Genomic DNA, 23,721 nt, shown 5'->3' on the forward strand with positions numbered 1-23,721 from the left:
AGGACAGCGACCTTTTCTTAGACCTCTGCTGCCCCATGACCTGCCATAACAGGCGGTCGACAGTGTATGTAAAGTATTTTCTACATTCAGTTGTGCCTTCACCCCATGCAGCACCGTCTGCTTACTCCGATTTGACCAGTTCACTGCCCCACCTTGCTGCTGACGCCAGCAGCTCTCTTCCGACACGTTTTGCACTTGACGCTACTTGCTACAAGGCCATAAGGAACATTATTTTCTTCTCCCCCCCCACTTCATTTTCTCCTCTCCTCTCCTGTAGGAGCTGACTCATCCTTGCCCACGTGACCATTCTTTGCAGGAGAGCAACAGCCACTGGCTAACAGGCAGGAAATAAAGAACTTGCTTTAATATTGCGCCTTTCATGGCCTCAGGACCAAAGCATTTCACAGCCAATTAAATACTTCTGAAGTGTAGTCACTGTTTTACTGCACAAATCGCGGCAGCTAATTTGCTCACAGCAAGCTCCCACAAACAGCAATGAGATAATGACCTGATAATGTCTATTAGTGATGTTGGTTGAGGGATAAATATTGGCCAGGACACCGGGGAGAACACCACCTGCTCTTCTTCGAAATAGTGCCGTGGGATCTTTTACATCCACCTGAGGGGGCAGACGGGGCCTCGGTTTAACGTCTCATCCGACAGTGCAGCACTCCCTCAGTACATCACTGGGAGCATCAGCCTGCATTATTTGCTCCAGTCTTTGGAGTGGGACTTGAACCCGCAACCTTCTGACTCAGAGGCGAGAGCGCGACATAATGAGCCGCGGCTGACACCCAAGCAACAGCTCTGGCTGATGTTTTTCCCCTTCCTAACCAGGACTGAAGATGAGCTGGAGGGGGGGGGGGGGGTGAAACCCAAAACAGATAGGGTTCCCACTCCCGATTACTAACCGGCGATCGTGCCTGAAAATGCATGTGTAAGAACAGTGGGCAAGGACAGGATTAGTTTCCAGTGTGATGCCACACACGGCTGAATAGCCGGCCGAGACTTTGGTTGGAATTTTTACCTTTTGACCCGCTGGGACCGGTAGACCGTGGGAAACCCGAAAATCCGGGTTTCGCTCAACGCTGCGGAGTGGCGTGCGGCGTCACGGACGGGTTCCCCGCCCGGAAGTCAGGCTGATTGACGGGCTGGCTTCCAGTCGGGCAGGGAACGCTGGAGAAGGGGCCGCAACCACAGGTAGGTGTGAGCCCCTACCCTGGGGGTGGGGGGTCCGATCTAAGGTCCGGCGGGGGGGGGGGGGGTCTAATCCCTGACCCCGGGGGATGTTTGTATGTGGGGGGGGGGTGGGGGTACTGATGGTGGGGGAGCTTGGGGGCCTGGGACGAGGCACTCCTGCTCCTCTCGGCCCACGAGGATCGCTCCCAGAGGCTGTCCTCGTCATTCTGCAGCTGCTGGGAATCCTGAGGCCCAGGGACCCCGGCCGGCCACAGTTAAGGCTGCACAGCAGGTTAAAGCAGAGCCTTCCAGCCTCATCATAACATTTAAAGTGCCAACCCGTCTGCTGGGAGCAGGTTGGCTGCCCGCCCCCGTTGGGGGCGGGAGGGGGGCGGGGGTCAGGATTCAGCTTTTTAACACTTTAATCTCCCAAGCCACCCGTTTTTTTGGGGGTTAAAATTGCCCCGTGTCCAGATTCTTAATATTTGGGCCCTATGTTCCCCCCTGAATCGGTCACCGCTTTCAGGAGGAGGAGGAAAACGGTGATGGGGAAACACACATTGCAACAGAGAAGCTCAACCAAGTGGGTTATGTAATCGAAGCAGAATTTCCGGGCGGACAGGCCGCAACATGAAAAGTTACCGCGCAGAAGCAGTTCGGAAATATAACATTGAAAAGGAAAAAGCCTCACATTTGTGTGGCGGTCGGTCATTGTGGCACAGCAGCCTGGCGTTTAAATGAGGGGGGGGGGTGGGGGGCGACATGGTGGAATTCCCAACCTCGGCCAGTCCCACCAGTGCAGACCAGGCCCTTCCCCCTTGGGGAGGGACAGAGCCATTTACAACACCGGCGCTCTGCCGATTAGAATCACGAGGCTACGTTGCCTGGGCACTCACTGGATTACATCGACTGCACAGCTCAGAAACAGGCCATTCGGCCCAACTGGTCTCTTGCTGGTGTTTATGCTCCACACGAGCCTCCTCCCACCCCTCTTCATCTCACCCTATCGGCTTAACCTTCTATTCCTTTCTCTCCCTCATGTGTTTATCTAGTTTCCCCTTAAACGCATCTACGCTATTTGCCTCAACCACTCCCTGTGGTAGCGAGTTCCACATTCTAGCCACTCTCTGGGTAAAGGAAGTTTCTCCTGAATGCCCTATTGGATTTATTAGTAATTATTCAATCAATCTGGTCATTTTTGGTCCCGTACCAGAAGCAAATTGCCATGAAAGCTGTCAGTCATCACGAAACCCCGGCCGCTCCACAAATATCCTTCCGGGAAGGGAAACTGCCAGCCCGACCTGGTCTGGGGCTGTACCTGACTCTCCAGTCTATACGACTCTTAATGGCCTCTGTAGTGGACCAGGCAAGCCACTCAAACCGTTCAAATAGCCGAAGAAGATCCATCATCAGCATCAAGGCAACTGGGGATGGGCAATATATGTGTGGCCTTGCCAGCGATGTCCACATCCAGAGAACAGGTTAAAAATAGAAGTGACCACCAAATGGCGGTACAACGAAGGTTCACTAGGTTGATCCCTGGGATGAGAAGGCTGTCCTATGAGGAGAGATTGAATCTACACTCTCTGGCATTTAGAAGAATGAGAGTTGATCTGAGATAAGATTCTGAGGGGGATTGACAGGGTAGATGCTGAGAGGTTGTTTCCCCCTGGCTGGAGAGTCTAGAACGAGGGGGCACAGTCTCAGGATAAGGGGTCGGCCATTTAAGACCGAGATGAGGAGGAATTTCTTCACTCAGAGGGCTGTGAATCTTTGGAATTCTCTGCCCCAGAGGGCTGTGGACGCTGAATCGTTGAGTATATTCAAGGCTGAGATCGATAGATTTTTGGACTCTAGGGGAATCAAGGGATATGGAGATCGGGCAGGAAAGTGGAGTTGAGGTCGAAGATCAGCCATGATCTTATTTAATGGCGGAGCAGGCTCGAGGGCCCGAATGGCCGACTCCTGCTCCTAATTCTTATGTTCTTATGACACAGCATCATGATAAACAGTACATTACGTTTTGATTGCTGTCCGAAGGAAGGAAAAACAGGATGCAATTAAATAAATAAAAATTAAAAAAGGCACAAAAATATAACGTCACGTTCACAATCAAAGGAATGTCTACTCCATTTTTATTATATTATAGCATTACTGTAAACAAGGCAACTTAGTCTTCAATTACCAAACACATTAATAAAACCCACAAAATATATGTTCAACAGGAACTTTTATCTGTTTAACACTTTACTCCAATTAACCAAAATCGTTTAAGTATATAAAAGTCCATTTTCGTGGTCTGAATGTCCATGCACGTACATTGTCCAACACAGACCGGGGTCACGCTTTTAAATCTGTTCAGTCCAAATGCACAATGATACCTTATTTATTTTTCCCTCTTTTAGGTTAGTCCGTTTAAAATTTCACAACTGGCACTGCGGCCTCCGGCCATGGACACGGGCAGACGCCAGCCGATGACCGTCCGCGCCGCCATTTTTGGAGCGCGGCGGGACGCGAGTAGACGGGAGCAGGTTAGCGAGGGGGGGAGCGAGGTGGCTCGGGCGCCGCTTTTAGGTGTCCTCCTCCTCTTCCTCGTCCTGTGAGGAGCCGGCCTTGTTGGCGGTGGCTGCTGCGAGCTGCGCCTGCTGGGCAGCTTGTTGCATCTGGAGCCACTCCTGCTGCGCCAGTTCCGCTTGCTGCTGTCGGGCCTGAGAGAAAACAGACAGGGTCAACGGCTGAGTCAAATCAAATCCCCCTCGCTTTGGGGGGGATAATTTCAAGCTGAGGCAGCAGAAAGGGTCATTTTCCAGTTGGCAAACGGTAACTACAGGAATCTCTTTTTTATCCGGCACCGACGGGACCGGCGTGGTGCCGGTTTATCAAAAAGTCCGGATTACAGAGAGGTATAGTTAAAAGGTACGAGAGCTCCGTACACAGCAACAAATCCAGGCTTCCCTGTTGCTTAGCAACAGGTGCAGGAACTCCGGCCACAGACCAAGCGGCCCTGTTGCTTAGCAACAAGTGTAGGAGCCCCGGTTACACAGCCACAGATCCAGGAACGGCCGCTAATATGAAGTAAAACTTACCTGAACCTACTCCTGAATTTTGCTGGTTAACAGAGATTTCCGGTTATTTAGGTGCCGGCAAATCGAGAGTTTCCTGTAGTGGGGTGCCACAGGGATCGGTGCTGGGGCCTCAACTACAGTAATGACTTGGATGAAGGGACCGAGTGTAATGTAGCCAAGTTTGCGGATGATACAAAGATGGGTGGGAAGGCAAGTTGTGCAGAGGACTCAAAGAACCGGCAAAGGGATATAGACAGGCTAAGTGAGCGGGCAAACATTTGGCAGATGGAGTATAACGTGGGAAAGTGTGAGGTTATCCACTTTGGCAGGAAAAATAAAAAAGCAAATTATTATTCAAATGGAGAGAGATTACAAAATGCTACAGTTCAGAGGGACCTAGGGGTCCTTGTGCATGAAACACAAAAAGTTAGCATGCAGGTACAGCAAGTAATCAAAAAGGCAAATGGAATGTTGGCCTTTATTTCAAGGGGGTTGGAGTATAAAAGCAGGGAAGTCCTGCTACAACTGTACAGGGTATTGGTGAGACCACACCTGGAGTACTGTGTACAGTTTTGGTCTCCTTATTTAAGGAAGGATATACTTATAAATATTGGAGGCAGTTCAGGGACGATTCACTAGGTTAATTCCAGAGATGAGGGGGTTGACTTATGAGGAAAGGTTGAGCAGGTTGGGCCTATACTCATTGGAATTTAGAAGAATGAGAGGTGATCTTATTGAAACATATAAGATACTGAGGGGGCTCGACAAGGTAGATGCGGAGAGGATGTTTCCCCTCGTGGGGAAATCTAGAACTCGGGGGCATAGTTTCAGAATAAAGGGTCACCCTTTTAGAACTGAGATGAGGAGGAATTTCGTCTCGGAGGGTCGTAAATCTGTGGAATTCTCTGCCCCAGAGAGCCATGGAGGCTGGGTCATTAAATACATTTAAGGTGGAGATAGACAGATGTTTGCAAGATAAGGGAGTGAAGGGTTATGGGGAGTGGGCAGGGAAGTGGCTTTGTGCCCAAGATCAGCCATGATCTTATTGAATGGCAGAGCAGGCTCGAGGGGCCGTGGCCTATTCCTTATTTTTTATGTTCTTAAAGGGCCTTATATCTAGCTTCGGCACCCTTTGAGCTCGGGAGGGGGGCGGGGGAGGGAGAAGTAAAATCGATTCGGGTGCCCACTCCAGCACGTGTGTGGACTGGGTCAGGTTTGGCTGCGATTCGCTCCCATGGTCAAAGGGCCCGCTGATACTCACCGTCAAGACCTGTGCACGAACACTGGAGACCTAAGTGTCGGAGAGAGTCTGACACTGTGCAATTCTCCATCTCCGCAAGGAGGCGACACTTTCGGGATGGGAGGGGAGAGGAGAAAATTAGTGAGAAGAAAAAGCCTCTATCGTGGTCCAGTAGACATGTCCATGAATTTAATTACTTCTTCCAATTTTCTCCTCTCTGCTGATGGCATCGACTCTTGTGGGGATTTAGTTCCACTGGCACTGTGAGCGCTCTGGCGCCTCATCCTAGTACAGGAAACTTTCTGGTATCCAGCACTGACGGGACCGAGCTGTTGCCGTTCCATCAAAACTGCCGGAGAAACCAGCGCTAATGTTAAAACATACGGAGCTTCTAAGCTCCGTGTGAAGCAACAAACCCTGTTGCTTAGCAACAGCTTCAAAACAGTCGGCGTAGCTTGCAAGCGTCTCTGTAGCTAAGCAACAGCTTCAGCTAGACCTTGCAGAGCCACGACTGGAGAAAAAAAGCAACGAGAAGTAAAAAAAACTTATCTGAACCGACTCCTGAATTTTGCCGGTGGATAGAGCTTTCCGGACATTTAACCTCCGGTTAAACGAAAGTTTCCTGTAGTAATTCTTCAAGGTGTCAGCCCTGGCTCATTGGGTAGCACTCTCACCCCCGAGTCAGAAGGTCGTGGGTTCAAGCCCCACTCCAGAGACTCGAGCACAAAATCTAGGCTGACAGTTCAGTGCAGTACTGAGGGAGCGCTGCACTGTTGGGGGGGGCCATCCTTCGGAGAAGGTAAAATATCCCATGGCACTATTTTGAAGGGCAGGCGAGTTCTCCCCGGTGTCCTGCCCACTATTTATCTCTCAATCAACATCACTAAAAGTAGATTATCTGGTCATTAGCACATTGTTGTTTTTGGGAGCTTGCTGTGCGCAAATTGGCTGCTGCGTTTCTTACCTTACAACAGTGACTACACTTCAAAAGTACTTCATTGGATTTAAAGCGCTTTGGGCTGTCCTGAGGTTGTGAAAGGCGCTATAGAAATGCAAGTTTTTCTTATGGTCAAGTGTCAGATGTTTTTGGACTTTAAACAGCACCACAACTAAATCTGATTCTGTCCTCATCTCAAATCCACATACTTGCACTTTTCACCTGGTGTCACTGAATAGTGACGAGGAACAAAAACGGAGGGAATTTTCCTCGGATTATGGGGCCAACTGTAGGACTCCTTGTGGAGATCTCTGCGCTCGTCCAATTCTGGCCTCTTGCACATCCCTGATTATAATCGCTCCACCATTGGCGGCCGTGAGTTCAGATGCCTGGGCCCTAAGCTCTGGAATTCCCTCCCTTAACCTCTCCGCCTCTCTCTCCTCCTTTAAGAGGCTCCTTAAACCCTACCTCTGTGACCAAGCTTTTGGTCACTTGTCCTAATATCTCCTTATGAGGCTCGGTGTCAATTTTTGTTTGATTACGCTCCTGTGAAGCGCCTTGGGACGTTTTACTACATTAAAGGCGCTATATAAATGCAAGTTGCTGTCGTTGGGATCAGCTCGCACAGCAAAGACTAGAGATCAGCTCACCTGGCAATATATTTGCTCACACACAGCCATCGGTAAAATCCTTATAACGGATGATCAAAAAAGGCATCTAACCAGCCTGATCCCAGGCTGCTACCAACACTCTTAGTCGGTTGCTGGGGCATCAGATCAGGTCCACTCAGATGCTTCTCAAAGATCTGGAATGGACTGGAGAAACTGAATATCTGTCCCATCGCTGAGTAAAGCTCCACGTTGGTACTGCACCCACGATTCACAATTTAACCTTCGCAGCAGTACAATTCCCTGCTGAATAGCTGCATAGGTTTACTAGACTGCTTCCTGGGATGGGGGGATTGTCCTATGAGGAGAGATTGAGTAGACTAGGCCTATATTCTCTAGAGTTTAGAAGAATGAGAGGTGATCTCTTTTGAACATATTAAATTCTTAAGGGGCTTGACAGGGTAGATGCAGGGAGGATGTTTCCCCAGGCTGGAGAGCCTAGAACTAGAGATCATAGTCTCAGGATAAGGGATCGGTCATTTAGGACTGAGAAGAAATGTCTTCACTCAGAGGGTGGTGAATCTTTGGCATTCTCAACTCCAGAGGGCTGTGGATGCTGAGTCGTTGAGTATATACAGGAAACTCTTTTTTATCCAGCACCGACGACGGGACCGGCGTGGTGCCAGTTGATCAAAAAGTCCGGATTACAGAGAGGTATACTTACCAAGGTACGAGAGCCCCATACACGGCCACAGGTACAGGAGTCCCGGTTACACGGCCACAGATCCAGGAGTCCCTGTTGCATGGCCACAGATCCAGGAACCCCGGTTACACGGTCACAGATCCAGGAACCCCGGTTGCACGGCCACTAATATATAGTAAAACTTACTTGAACTTACTCCTAAATTTTGCCGGTTATTTAGGTGCCAGTTAAAAGAGAGTTTCCTGTACAAGACAGAGATCGATAGATTTTTGGACTCTAGGGGAATCCAGGGATATGGGGATAGTGCAGGAAGGTGGAGTTGAGGTCGAAGATCAGCCATGATCTTATTGAATGGCGGAGCAGGCTCGAGGGGCTGAATGGCTGACTCCTGCTCCTATTTCTTATGTTCTTAAATCCTGGAAGAGGAAACTGCATGGAGGGTACTGGTCAGAGAACTGCTACAATTCCTTCACATCACAATAGAAGCTCACTTTCACAATTCCGACCAGCAGAGCAGAATCTCAATGTACAAACCTGCTGCATCGAGAGGGACGAGGTTGGTCTGGGAGTTCCCTTTCATAGATTAGTGAGTAAATTCACTGTGGTGCTGGGCCACACCGATCTGTGTAAAGTTGGTTGATCCCAGACAGGATTGGTGGTTGGAGCACTACGATGTCTCTCAGTGCCCCGGAGCTGGAAATTAAAAAGCAGAATCACCCAGCAGCTGGGCGAATGGATCCTACTGGAAACGGTACGTGTGTGTGGACAGTCAACTAGCCTGCCGGCACTCACTGTCTGCTCACTGCTATCACCAACTCCAGCCTTAACCTGTCACAATGCTCTCCTTGCCAGCTGCCACCCTACCCTCTACAAAGGACATCAAGTCCGGAATGCTGCGGCCCTTGCTGCACTCTTGTCCGAGCAATGCTTCCACGACTTCCTCGACTCCACCAGATTGATTACAAGATCCGCACGTCCAACTCCCTTCATGGTCTCGCTTGAGCCTACCTCCGCAGTCTCCTCCGGCCACATGTCCCTGCATACACCCTCTGCTCCTCCGACACCATCTACTTCTTGTTCTCTGCTCCTTCAGCAACTACATCCTACATTTGATGCGCTTAAAGGGGAAGCTAGGTAAGTACCCGAGGGAGAAAGCAATATGCTGATGGGGTGAGATGAAGTAAGGTGGGAGAAGGCTCGTGTGGAGCACAAGCACCAGCAAGGACCAGTTGGGCCGAATGGCCTGTTTCTGTGGGGTAAAATTCTATGTAAACGCAATATTCTGCAACTTCCTCCCAAAGTTCCTCTACCTGGCCGTCTCCCTTTCTGTTTTCAAAAGCCTCGTTAAAAACCCTTCTCTTTGATCATGCATTTGCCTCCTCCCCGCAACGCCAACTCATTTTCCTGCTCTTTGCTCCTCCTCCTCTCTCACTTGGTGCCCACCTTTCTATAGGTTTGCTTGTTGTTCTGTACATTAAGGGGCCCTACAGAAATGGTTGTTATCTGGGCTACCGGGTGACGAAACTGCCATTCGGCTGAGGCGCTACGGAGTTTAGAAGATTGAGAGGGGATCTCATCGAAACCTATAAAATTCTGTCAGGCCTGGACAGACTAGATGCAGGAAGGATGTTTCTGATGGCGGGGGAGTCCAGAACCAGGGGTCATAGTCTAAGGATAAGGGGTAAGCCATTTAGGACTGAAATGAGGAGGAATTTCTTCACCCAGAGAGTGGTGAACCTGTGGAATTCTCTGCCACAGAGGGCGGTGGAGGCCGTTTCATTAAATATATTCAAGAAAGAGTTGGATATATTTCTTAAGCAGGCTCGAAGGGCCGAATGGCCTACTCCTGCTCCTATCTTTTATGTTTCTATGTAAGTCCGACACAACCAGGAGTGGAGAGGAGAACGTTTGGAAAGGGAGAGCAGGGAGAGTGGGGCTGTGCCCACAGCACCTCATACAGTAAGATCCTCATCACGGCTGGACCACGCAAGCTGGGAAGAGGCAGTGCGAGGTTAGCGAGGAAGGGAGGGTGAAAAAGCAGCGGGCAGAGTTTGGACAATTCCCCATACAGGTCCAGTCAGCCCCCACACCTTCCCCCGAGCACCCATTTACACAGTGCCACTGACAGAAGCCCAGCAGCAGATCACTTCATCACAGCCTTAATTGGGAAATGGTGTGTATCACATGTTAATCTAAAAGGGGGAGGGAAATAAATATACCAAATTTGTTTTATAGAAACATAGAAGATAGGAGCAGGAGTAGGCCATTCGGTCCCTCGAGCCTGTTCCGCCATTCAATGCGATCATGGCTGATCATCCAAATTCAGTACCCTGTTCCTGCTTTCTCCCCATATCCCTTGATCCCCTTAGCCTTAAGAAATATATCTAATTCCTTCTTGAATATATTTAATGAATTGGCCTCAACTGTCTTCTGTGGTAGAGAATTCCACAGGTTCACCACTCTCTGGGTGAAGAAATTCCTCCTCATCTCAGTCCTAAATGGCTTACCCCTTATCCTTAGACTGTGACCCCTGGTTCTGGACTCCCCCTGCATCTAGTCTGTCTAGTCCTGTTAGAATTTTATAAGTTTCAATGAGATCCCCTCTCATTCTTCTAAACTCCAGCAAGTACAAGCCTAATCGACCCAATCTCTCTTCATACGTCATTCCTGCCATTCCAGGTATCAGCCTGGTGAATCTTCACTGCACTCCCTCCATGGCAAGAACATCCTTCCTCAGATAAGGCGGCCAAAACTGCACACAATACTCAAGGTGTGGTCCCACCAAGGCCCTGTACAACTGCAGCAAGACAGCCTTGCTCCTGTACTCGAACCCTCTCGCTACGAAGGCCAACATACCATTTGCCTTCTTAACCGCCTGCTGCACCTGCATGCTTACCTTCAGCGACTGGTGCACAAGGACACCCAGGTCTCGTTGCACTTCCCCTTTTCCCAATGTATTGCCGTTCAGACAATAATCTGCCTTCCTGTTTTTGCCACCAAAGTGGATAACCTCGCATTTATCCACATTATACTGCATCTGCCCAATCACCCAACCTGTCCCAATCGTACTGGAGTTTCTTGGCATCCTCCTCATAGCACACACGCCCACCCAGCTTTGTGTCGTCTGCAAACTTGGAGATATTACATCTAGTTCCCTCGTCTAGATCATTAATATATATTGTGAATAACTGGGGTCCGAGCACCGATCCCTGCGGTACCCCACTAGTCACTGCCTTCCAGTCGGAAAAAGACCCGTTTATTCCAACTCTTTGCTTCCTGTCTGCCAACCAGTTTTCTATCCAAGTCAGTACCTTACCCCCAATCCCATGTGCTTTAACTTTGCATGCTAGTCTCTTATACGGGACCTTATTGAAAGCCTTCTGAAAGTCCAAATATACCACATCCACTGGTTCTCCCTTATCTATTCTACCAGTTACATCCTCAAAAAAATTCCAGTAGATTAGTCAAGCACAATTTACCTTTTGTAAATCCATGTTGACTTTGTCCGATCCTGTCACTGTTTTCCAAGTGCTCTGCTATTACATCTTTTATAATGGACTCTAGCATTTTCCCCACTACCGATGTCAGGCTTACCGGTCTATAATTCCCCGTTTTTTCTCTACCACCTTTTTTAAATAGTGGGGTTACATTAGCTACCCTCCAATCCATGGGAACTGTTCCAGAGTCTATAGAATTTTGGAAGATGACCAGCAATGCATCTACTATTTCTAGGGCCACTTCCTTAAGTACCCTAGGATGTAGATTATCAGGCCCTGGGGATTTATCGGCCTTCAATCCCGTCAATTTCCCTAACACCATTTCCCTACAAATACTGATTTCATTCAGTTCCTCCCTCTCATTAGACCCTATGTTCCCCGACATCTCTGGGAGTATAATTTTTTAATACTCCAACATAATGTCTGACCCAGTTCCCGGCATCGTGTACCTCAGCCAACGTTTCATTGTTGCCTTACTGTATGGTTACGTGGTCGTCTGAATAATATGGAAGGCGGCAACAGTTTGTGGTGTTGATGACGGCTTGTAGACTCCAGAGAGTCTGACTGTTAAGCAGAAAATAGATTTATTCAGAGTGATAGCCACAATCTAAATCGGTACACAGGATATCGTTGCTTGGGTGCTTTCCAGTGTTTGTTACAACGTTTTGTGTTTTACAACTGTGTGTTTCAGGTAGACTGGGAAGGAATATTCGCTAATTTGTCAGGCCGCTTGTCTGACATCCAGTCCTGGATGAGCAGAAATTTCCTCCAACTAAATATTGGGAAGACTGAAGCCATTGTCTTTGGTCCCCGCCACAAACTCCGTTCCCCAGCCACCGACTCCATCCCTCTCCCTGGTCACAGTCTGTGGCTGAACCAGACTGTTCGCAACCTTGCTGTCGTACTTGAGCCCGAGATGAGCTTCCGACCGCTTATCCGCTCCATCATCAAGACCGCCTACTTCCACCGCTGTAACAACGCCCGCCCCTGCCCCGGCCTAAGCTCGTCTGCTGCTGAAAACCTCATCCATGCCTTTGTTACCTCTAGACTTGACTCATCCAGTGCTCCCTCTGCGACACCCTGGTCTACTCCTCAATCACCCCCAACAGCCCTTCTCCTTCACCTGGCACCTTCCTGTGCAAGCGCAGGAGATGCAACACCTGCCCTTTCACCTCCTCCCTTCCCACTGTCCAGGGCCCCAAACACCCCTTCCAGGTGAAACAGCGATTTACTTGTACTTCTTGCAATTTAATATACTGTATTCGCTGCTCACGATGCGGTCTCCTCTACATTGGGGAGACCAAACGCAGATTGGGCGACCGCTTTGCGGAACACCTCCGTTCAGTCCGTAAGGGTGACCCTGAGCTTCCGGTCGCCTGTCACTTTAATTCTCCACTTCACTCCCACTCTGATCTCTCTGTCCTCGGCCTATTACATTGTTCTAATGAAGCTCAACGTAAGCTCGAGGAACAGCACCTCATCTTTCGATTAGGCACTTTACAGCCTTCTGGACTCAACATCGAGTTCAACAATTTCAGATAATAATCCCTGCCCCCATTTTTCATGCAGTATGATTTCGCCATTCCCATTTGCAACATTTTCACAGGATGTTCTTTCAATTCCTTCCTCCCCTCCTAACCCCCCCACCCCGCTGTCTCTGCACCTGCTTAATATCTGTTACATCTCCAGCTTTTTCCAGTTCTGATGAAGGGCCCCAGACCTGAAACGTTAACTCTGTTTCTCTCTCCACGGATGCTGCCTGGCCTGCTGAGTATTTCCAGCATTTTCTGTTGTTATTTCTCATCCAAGGCTCTCCTGACTGGCCTACCATCTTCCATCCTAAATAAACTTGAAGTCATCCAAAACTCTGCTCGCACCAAGTTCCGTTCACTCTTCACCCATCACCCCCTGCGCTCTCTGACCGACATTGGCTCCCGATCTGGCAATGCCTCGATTTTAAAATCCTCATCCTGGTTTTCAAATCCCTTCATGGTCTCGCCCCTCTCTATCTCTAACCTCCTCGAGCCCTACAACCCTCTGAGATCTCTGCGCTCCTCCAATTCTGACCTCGTGCGCATCCCCGCTTTTAATCGCACCACCTTTGGCAGCCGTGCCTTCAGCTGGCTGGGCCCTAGACGCTGGAGTTGCCTTCCTAAATCTCCTCTCCTCTCCAATTCTCTCACCTCCTTTAAGATGCTGCTTAAAAACTACCTCTTTGGCCAAGCTTTTGGTCACCTGTCCTAGTGTCTCCTTATGTGGCTCGGTGTCAAAAGTTGTATGAAAACACTCCTGTAGAGTGCCTTGGGACGTTTTATCAAGTTAAAGGTGCTACAGGAAACTCTTTTTTATCGGGCACCGACGGGACCGGCGTGGTGCTGGTTTATCAAAAAGTCCGGATTACAGAGAGGTATAGTAAAAGGTACGAGAGCTCCGTACACAGCAACAAATCCAGGCTTCCCTGTTGCATGGCAACAGGTGCAGGAATCCCGGTTACAGGACCACAGATCCAGGAACGGCCACTAATATGAAGTAAAACTTACCTGAACCTACTCCTGAATTTTGCCGGTTAACAGAGATTTCTGGTTATTTAGGTGCCGGTAAATCGAGAGTTTCCTGTACATAAATGCAAATTGTTGTTGTTGTATGAAATTCTTCCCAACAAATAACAAGAGAGGGTGCAGAGGAGATTTACCAGAATGATATCAGGGATGAGGGATTTGAGAAGCTGGGATTAATCTCCATAGAGAAAGAAAGACTTGCATTTCTATAGCGCCTTTCACAACCTCAGGATGTCCCAAAGTGCTTTACAGCCAATGAAGTACATTTTTTGTTTTGGAGTGGAGTCACTGTTGTAATGTAGGAAATGCAGCAGCCAGTTGCGCACAGCAAGCTCCCACAAACAGCAATGTGATAATGACCAGATAATCTGTTTTAGTGATGTTGATTGAGGGATAAATATTGGCCAGGACACCAGGGAGAACTCCCCTGCTCTTCTTCAAATAGTGCCGTGGGATCTTTTACATCCACCTGAGAGAGCAGACGGGGCCTCGGTTTAACGGCTCATCCGAAAGACGGCACCTCCGACAGCGCGGCACTCCCTCAGTACTGCCCCTCCGACAGTGCCGTGCTTCCTCAGCACTGCACTGGGAGTGTCAGCCTAGATTTTTGTGTTCAAGTCTCTGGAGTGGGGGAGATTAAGGTGAGATTAAATAGAGGTGTTCAAAATTATGAGGAGCTTTGACAGAGTAAGTAGAGAGAAACTGTTGCCACTGGCAGGAGGGTCGGTAACCAGAGGAAACAGATTTAAGATAATTGACAAAAGAACCAGGGGGACACGAGAAGTTTTTTTTGATGCAGCAAGTTGTTGTGATCTGGAACACGCTGCCTGAACAGGCAGTGGAAGCAGATTCAATAGTAACTTTCAAAAAGGAATTGGATAAATACTTGAAAAGGAGAAATTTGCAGGGCTTATGGGGAAAGAGTGGTGCTAACTGGAGAGCTCTTTCACAGAGCCGGCACAGGCACGATGGGCCGAATGGCCTCCTTCTGCACTGTATGGTTTCATGAAATAGTTCTGCTTCACCAAGTCAACACAGATCCACCCGGGACAACTCACTCGCTACTCCCAGCAGTTTAAAAGGAAGTGATTTACACAGTCGGACTGGCGCACACAAGTCTCCACTACATGGGGCATTTCAAACAAACACCGTTCCTGGGGGAAAAAAAACATGATGATGGGTTTTAGTTCCACTAAGAACCAAGGTGAGGAATCCAGGAGAATAGTGCATGACACAACCAAAAGCAACACAGTAGGAGATAACAAGGGACATACTGATTAAATGCTACCAAGCTCAGGTTTTAGAGTCTGTTGATTGCAAGAAGAAGGGATGAGCAAGGGTGGCAAACAGCTCGAGTTTTGAGGCACTGGGAAAGAATGAGTTAGTGATTAGGAGAAATAAATGCGACGCGTTTCAAAATACTGAGCAACTTTCCTTACTTTTGCAAACAGCTCTTGCTGCTGGCGGAGCAGTTCCTCCTCCGGGATGCCGAGGTTTTCCAGGCGCGAGCTGGCCTTCCTCCTTTCAAGGGCGACCGTCTTGCATTCCCGCAGAACCTCCTTTACTTCAGTTATGTATGATCCAAAGCCTAGACTTTCCAAAGCTGCGGTACAAGGTAACAGAGAGAAGCTTTTAACATTCCCATGGCCAATCGAAGCTTTTTGTGGGGAATTAATTTACACCCAACAGTCCGATTTCAAAAATCCTTTCATATCCACGTTGAGGATTCCTGTTAAAACGGAGAACCAGTTCTGTGTGACTTCACTTAAAATTCATCTCATTCATTGACGCTTAATATTTCCCCTCTCCTGAATACAGATTCTGCTGTGGTGCAGTTCCACAGGTGTCAGCTATCTTTCAGGACCTCGTCCAAGTGGCCATTCTAGATGTGTGAACCCAGACCGTGTCGGAGGGCGGTACAGCCAGGCCAGCTCCTGTCCTCACTCAATATCCACACAGGTGGACCTTCCAGGAGGAGTCACCAGATAGAGCGATCCGGAGTGGGAACCCTGGCTGATCTTTCTATCTCCTTAGGAATTTCTTCTCTCAGAGGGTCGTGAATCTTTGGAATTCTCTTCCCTAGAGAGCTGTGGAGGGCTGGGTCATTGAATATATTCAAGGTGGAGATGGACAGATTTTTGAACGATATGGGAGTCGAGGGTTATGGGGAGCGGGCAGGGAAGTGGAGTTGAGGCCAAGATTGGATCAGCCATGATCTTATTGAATGGCGGAGCAGGCTCGAGGGGCCGAATGACCAACTCCTGCTCCCATGTGTTATGTTCTTAAGTTATGGTGTGGAGATGCCGGAGTTAGACTGGGATGGACAAATGTAAGAAGTCACACAACACCAGGTTATAGTCCAACAGCTTTATTTGAAATCACAAGCTTTCGGAGCGCTGCTCCTTCGTCAGGTGAAGTGGAGAAATGCATAAAGACACAGCTTATATAGTCAGAGAATCATGTCAGATGTTTACAGGCAGTTGGAAACATTACCTGTAAACATCTGACATGATTCTCTGACTATATAAGCTGTGTCTTTATGCATTTCTCCACTTCACCTGACGAAGGAGCAGCGCTCCGAAAGCTTGTGATTTCAAATAAAGCTGTTGGACTATAACCTGGTGTTGTGTGACTTCTTACATTTGTTCTTAAGTTAGCCTAGGGGCACGGAGTCTAATTTTAGTACACAACTGATGATTTCCACAAAATTGTGTATGTGTGTCAGCTTAGAGTGTGGATGCAGGAGAACATTTTGGCTGCACGGGTGTCAGAGTGCTTACCTCAAATTAGAATCATAGAAACTTCCAGCACAGTAGGAGGCCGTTCAGCCCGTCGTGCCTGCGCTGGCTCTTTGCAAGAGCAGTCGTGCATGGTCTCACCACCCCCCCTTTTTTGTCCGTAACCCTGAAACCATCCTCAAGCACCCGTCCATCTCCCTTTTAAAGTTATTGATGGACTCAGCCTCCACCACCTTTTCAGGTCGAGCGTTCCAGATCTCCGAGTGAAAAACATAAGAACATAAGAAATAGGAGCAGGAGTAGGCCAATCGGCCCCTCGAGCCTGCTCCACCATTCAATAAGATCATGGCTGATCTGATCCTAACCGCCAATCTACTATTCAATTCAATTCAATTCAAATCGCTTTATTGGCATGACAAGTTACATCTTATGTTGCCAAAGCATCGGAAAACATTCATGTTTGTTCACAAAAATACAGATCTATCCATACAGTGTATAAACAGATATATCCCTGAGTGTATAAATATACTTTCATATAATTTATATATACTCTTTTCTTATATTTAGTGGTTGTCCCTCTGTTTATGGCAAGCTGTAACATAGTGTGCCGCTAAGGTTACACAATTTCTCTCTTCCCCTAGTAGGTATGGGAGTTTTTGGTCGTCATTCAAATTTCTGAATTCCGGGCATATTTTTGTGAATTTTGGGTAGAAATTCTCCCTTATGCCCTGATATTTTCTACAAGCTGTGAGGAAGTGCATCTCTGTCTCCACCACTCCCTGACTGCACACCCTGATCACAGAACCATCTCCTGAATCTAACAGAATTAGACACACGAAATAGGAGCAGGATCAGGCTACACGGCCCCTGGGCCCGCTCCGCTACCCACAGGGCCATGACTGATCCGAACCTAGACTCATGTCCAAATTCCTGCCCGCTCCCCGTAACCCTTAATTCCCTTTACTTCTAGGAAACTGTCTATTTCTGTTTTAAATTTATGTAATGATGTAGCTTCTACAGCTTTTTGGGGCAGCATATTCCATGGACCTACCAAACCCTCTCATTTCCCCTCTAGATCTGTGGCCAATGATTTTCTCGCGCGCTCCCAGTGGGAGTCACTGCTCGGCAATCAACAACTTCCATCGTATAATGTAAAGGATCTGACAATGCTCAACAAAAGGGAGGGATGGCAGAGTGTTGAGTTAGGTAGGGGTGAGAAAAATCAATCAAGTGTGAAGGCCTGGGAATAGCTCATTAGTACACAGCATGTGTACAGCCCAAGAGCACACAAGGAGAACAAAAAAAAAAGGGCTTGCAGAATTTGACCTCAATCAAAGAGTTAGTAGAATTCAGGATTGTATTTTGGTCAAGGGAAGTCACCCGTCGCGCAGGGCGAGGAAAGAAAAGCTCACAATAATTCGGTCAGGATTATTGGCTTTAGTCACCCTCAGCACCAGGGTCTTGGCAGCACTGCAAGCCCAGGCTCACGGTCTGGGGCGGTGTCGGATTGTCTGCCTGTTAAGCGCAGGGCCTTATATTCAGTTCGACTGTGGTCAATATGGAACTGAACGACAGGCACTGCGTACAGCGGGCGGGCGATCCGATTCTGCCCCGGACGAATTTCGACGCCAACATATTTTTTCTGGCCAGTACAATTCCAAAGGTGAATGAATCTCACACCGTTTCCCGACTGAGTGGAGGAATAACAAGCTTTTCACCGAGTGCAATAGCTCTTTGTTACTTGCCAGGGGTTTTCTATCATATAACAAAGCTCACGATTGACTGTGAATTATAGTCATCATTTGTAGACCGGCATTACAGCAGCGTTCAGAACGGAAGGGAATTCCATTATCGTCTTTACTGAATCAACAGAAGGTCTGTGGGACTACCTGAAGGGGGGCAGTTTTCTCGTGTAACGTTAGCACAACCTGTGTATATGCCATCCAACTGTGCAGTGTGGCACTGATCAGAACAGTTTGATCTGAGCCAAGGCAGCAGTCAGGGTGATACAACTAGACTCGGTGCCCTCAGGGGGGGGTACGTCCTGGCTTCCTACTGGAAAGACCATTGTGTGCGGATGTTGGGTCAGACATCATCAAGCTGGTCAACTTCTCACACTTCAATAGCCTCCTGCGCCTTACTATCTATCCAGCAACATACATAAAGAAAAAAGACTTGCATTTATAGCGCACTTTTCACCACGTCCCAACGTGCTTTTCAGCCAATGAAGCACTTTAGCAGAGTCGGCACTCTTGTACTGAAGGGGAACACGGTAACAAATGTGCGCACAGCAAGATCCCACAAACAGCAATGAAATAAATGACCAGCCCACCTGTCATCCACCAGGTGTTGGTTGAGGGATAAATGCTTACATCGGAAACTCCGAGATTGGAACTGAATTTGATGCTGCTCAGAGGGATAGTATTTCCAAAGCACAAGCCGGCTTAATTTGTAACGTTAAGATCTCCACGACTGGAGAAGTTTAGCTGTGAGCAAAGATTGGAGAGGCTGGGGTTTGTTTTCTTTGGAACCGAGGGGAAATTTAATTGAGGTGTATAAAATTATGAGGGGCCAAGATAGAGTGGATAGGAAGGGCCTATTTCCCTTAGCAGAGGGGTCAATAACCAGGGGGCATAGATTTAAAGTAATTGGTAGAAGGATTAGAGGGGAGTGGAGGAGAAATTATTTCACCCAGAGGGTGGTGGGGGTCTGGAACTCACTGCCTGAAAGGGTGGTAGAGGCAGAAACCCTCATCGCATTTAAAAAGTACTTGGATATACACTTGAAGTGCCGTAACCTACAGGGCTACGGACCAAGAGCTGGGAAGTGGGATTGGGCTGAGATAGCTCTTTGTCGGCCGGCACAGACACGGTGGGCCGAATGGCTTCCTTCTTGGCCGTAAATAACTATGACTATGATAACTCCCCTGCTCTTCTTCAAATAGTGCTGTGGGATCTTCTACATCCACCCAAGAGAGCAGACGGGGCCTCGGTTTAACGTCTCATCCAAAAGACGGCACCTGCAACAGTGCGGCGCTCCCTCAGCACTGCACTGGGGTGTCAGCCTAGGTTAAGTCTCTGGAGTGGGACTTGAGTGCACAACCTTCTGACCCAGAGGTGAGAGTGCTGAAGAAGGGCCACATAGCTGAGATATCAGAAGGTGCAAGATACCTTGGTATTCATACTCAAGCTTCAGTTAGCAGCTGAAGGAAGAGGAAGAAATTTCATTTAACGTTACTGCAATGCCACAGTGTTTTCCTTACTTCCGTCACATACCTTGCATGATGTGTTCTGGTGAGATTGTTTTCTTATCAGACTTATTGCAGATTTCATTGGCTTCCGAGGATATTAAATGAATAAATTCAGTGCAGCAGTTCACCACCATTTCTCTGGCATCATTCGCTACCCTGACATTAGGTAGGATCTCTTTGATAATCTTGTTGATGGCAGCTCTTGGAATAGTTAAGTCATCATCATTATTACCTGAAGCAGAGGCCATAGTCCTCTATTTCATATACAAGCTTCTGTTAGAAGTTTTTTAAAAAAAAGGTAATTCAAAGGCTATTTCTCCTAACAAGGTTGGTATATGCCAAATCCGCATAAAGTTGATCTATTGACATTGAACGGTGTTTAATCCAGTAAGGTTCCAAGACCAAAATATGCAGAACATCTGGTTTAGAGATTAAGGAAGGAATTAAATATGATCTTGCCATCCTGGAGAAAAAGGCAAAAACATCAGACATTAAAACATAAAACCTCAACAGCAGAAGACAAATGCACATTAATTAAATAATAACCACAAACAAACACAGCATTAATAAGAGATAATGGCTATATTCTGATTGCATGAAGAGACCCAGTAAACTTCAATATTAAGGGGAACAGACAGGGTAGACAGAGAGAAACTATTTCCGCTGGTTGGGGAGTCGAGGACTAGGGGGCAGAGTCTAAAAATTAGAGCCAGACCTTTCAGGAGTGAAATTAGGAAACACTTCTACACACAAAGGGTGGTAGAAGTTTGACGCTCTCTTCTGTAAACTGCAATTGCTGCTAGATCAATTAATTTTAAATCTGAGATTGATAGCATTTTGTTAACCAAAGTTATTAAGGGATAAGGGGCAAAGGCAGGTATATGGCGTTAGGTCGCAGATCAGCCATTGAATGGTGGAGCAGGCTCGAGGGGCTAAATGGCCTACTCCTGTTCCTAATGGGCTAAGGGGGATAAATCCACTGTAGGATGCAGGTTAAGGATGGCCCATTTAAATAAAAACAGAAAATGCTGGAAACACTCAGCAGGCCAGGCAGCATCTGTGGAGAGAGAAAGAGAGTTAACGTTTCAGGTTGATGACCTTGCGTCGGAACTGGATAAAGTTGGAGATGTAACGGGTTTTAAACAAGTACAAAGGCAAGGAAAGGGGGGGCTGGGAGGAAAGAACAAAAGGGAAGGTCTGTGATAGGGCGGTGGGCAGGAGAGATTAAATGACAAAAGGATGATTGTACAAAGCAAAAGGAGGTGGTAATGGGGCAGGTAAGGAAACAAAAGATGAGTCTAGAAGAGGTAAATGGGAATGGCAGAATCAGCAACAGCAGCCGTCGAAAAAAATAGGGGCAGAGGTTATGATCTGAAATCGTTGAACTCGATATTGAGTCCAGAAGGCTGTTAAGTGCCTAATCGAAAGATGAGGTGCTGTTCCTCTGGCCCAGTGGGCAACACTCTCACCTCCGAGTCAGAAGGTTGTGGGTTCAAGTCCCCACTCCAGAAACTTGAGCACACAAATCTAGGCTGACACCCCCAGCACGGTGACGAGGGAGCGCTGCACCGTTGGAGGTGCCGTCTCTCGGATGAGACGTTAAAACCGCGGCCCAAGAGGGCAGACGTTAAAGATCCCGCAGCCACTATGTTGAAGAAGAATTATCCCCGGTGTCCGGGGGCCGATATTTATCCCTCAACCAACGTCAGTTTAAAAAAATAACCCAGATTAGCTGGTCATAGAAACATAGAAGATAGGAGCAGGAGTAGGCCATTCGGCCCCTCGAGCCTGCTCTGCCATTTAATGAGATCATGGCTGATCATCCAAATTCAGTACCCTGTCCCTTCCTTCGCCCCATATCCCTTGATCCCTTTAGCCCTAAGAAATATATCCAACTCCTTCTTGAATATATTTAATGAATTGGCCTCAGCTGTTTTCTGTGATAGAGAATTCCACAGGTTCACCACTATCTGGGTGAAGAAATTCCTCCTCATCTCAGTCCTAAATGGCTTACCCCTTATCCTTAGACTGTGACCCCTGGTTCTGGACTCCCCCGCCATCGGGAACAGCCTTCCTGCATCTAGTCTGTCTAGTCCTGTTAGAATTTTATAAGTTGCAATGAGATCCCCTCTCATTCTTCTAAGCTCTAGCGAATATAAGCCCAATCGACCCAATCTCTGCCCATACGTCATTCCTGCCATCCCAGGTATCAGTCTGGTGAATCTTCGCTGCATTCCCTCCATGGCAAGAACATCCTTCCTCAGCTAAGGCAACCAATACTCAAGATGTGTTCCCACCAAGTCCCTGTACAACTGCAGCAAGACATCCCTTGCTCCTGTACTCGAATCTCAGACCCAACACTCCTCATCGCTGCTGCAAAACTGGGAAGTGAAAGCCATTGGATAGATCAAACTGGCAGAGCTGCCACACTGGTCTGCTAACGATAGGAGGGGGGAAAAGGGTCACAACATCTTTAGAAGCCATGATGTGGAGATGCCGGTGTTGGACTGGGGTGGACAAATGTAAGAAGTCACACAACACCAGGTTATAGTCCAACAGCTTTATTTGAAATCACAAGCTTTCGCAGCGCTCCGAAAGCTTGTGATTTCAAATAAAGCTGTTGGACTATAACCTGGTGTTGTGTGGCTTCTCACAAACATCTTTAGAGGAAGGAAGAAGAAGCAAATGTTGTGCAGCAGCAGCACTCACTCCCAGGCCTCACACACAGACAGACAGACAGACAGAGAGAGAGAGAGAGAGGGAAGTGATGAGAGCACCCATGCCAGGCCGCCATCCAGCAACTGGGGTCAGCGCCTTGAGAGAGGAACACACAAAAGAGGAGCAGGATGGGGAAATGGCGGATAAGGCAGCAACCACCCACCCCCCGACCCCCAGGACTCAGACAAACACTCCCCACCCACCCCAACACCCCCCCGAAAGATCCCCCCACCCACACACTCCCCTTTTCACCATTTCTTTTTACTCCAGAAGCCGCTCCATTCCCACCGGAAGCCGCCGCCGCCGCCGGCACCGCTTCCGTTTCCAGTGGCAACCGATTATTTTTTTTCCGCGCCACCTTTAATCTCACACTTTTATTTTTCTTTCCCTCTCTTCGGTTTTTTTTTTGCAAATTAAAGGCGCAAAATTCATTTTTTTGAAATAAAAAACATTCTGGTTCCTGACAGTGCACTCTGGGAGTTGTAGTTTGGCTGCTCTCAGACCTCCAATGTTTTTTAAAATTCTAACATTGCTGTTTTACAAATGGTCTTCAGTCACAACTGGAACCGCTTTAAACGATGCCAGTAGGACTGGCCTATACGGGTTCTTTCTTTTCTTGGTTTATTGAAATAGTGGCAGTTTGTACTGTAAACATTATAGAAACATAGAAGATAGGAGCAGGAGTAGGCCATTCGGCCCCTCGAGCCTGCTCCGCCATTCAGTGAGATCATGGCTGATCATCCAAATTCAGTACCCTGTCCCTGCTTTCTCCCCATATCCCTTGATCCCTTTAGCCTTAAGAAATATATCTAACTCCTTCTTGAATATATTTAATGAATTGGCCTCCACTGCCTTCTGTGGTAGAGAATTCCACAGGTTCACCACTCTCTGGGTGAAGAAATTCCTCCTCATCTCTGTCCTAAATGGCTTACCCCTTATCCTTAGACTGTGACCCCTGGTTCTGAACTCCCCGACCATTGGGAACATCCTTCCTGCATCTAGTCTGTCCAGTCCTGTCAGAATTTTATAAGTTTCAATGAGATCCCCTCTCACTCTTCTAAACTCCAGCGAGTATAAGCCCAATCGACCCAATCTCTCCTCATACGTCATTCCTGCCATCCCAGGTATCAGCCTGGTGAATCTTCGCTGCACTCCCTCCATGGCAAGAACATCCTTCCTCAGATAAGGCAACCAAAACTGCACACAATACTCAAGATGTGGTCTCACC

At 48.0% G+C, this 23,721-nt stretch overlaps 1 protein-coding gene across 1 annotated transcript; it reads right to left on the bottom strand.

The window, feature by feature from the left end:
• Positions 1–3,284: 3,284 nt before the first annotated feature.
• Positions 3,285–22,829, bottom strand: LOC147097717 (protein Dr1-like). The gene is made up of 4 exons (XM_085971749.1): positions 22,746–22,829; positions 19,801–20,238; positions 15,227–15,390; positions 3,285–3,887 (listed from the first exon to the last, which is right to left on the bottom strand). The coding sequence occupies exons 2-4, from the start codon at positions 20,021–20,023 to the stop codon at positions 3,750–3,752; spliced, it is 525 nt and encodes a 174-aa protein (XP_085827875.1). The 5' UTR covers positions 20,024–20,238; positions 22,746–22,829; the 3' UTR covers positions 3,285–3,749.
• Positions 22,830–23,721: the final 892 nt, after the last annotated feature.

Source organism: Somniosus microcephalus, chromosome 31 (genome assembly GCF_052327205.1).
Source record: "Somniosus microcephalus isolate GS21.2 chromosome 31, FLI_Smic_1.0, whole genome shotgun sequence".
Classification (NCBI taxonomy): Eukaryota; Metazoa; Chordata; class Chondrichthyes; order Squaliformes; family Somniosidae; genus Somniosus; species Somniosus microcephalus.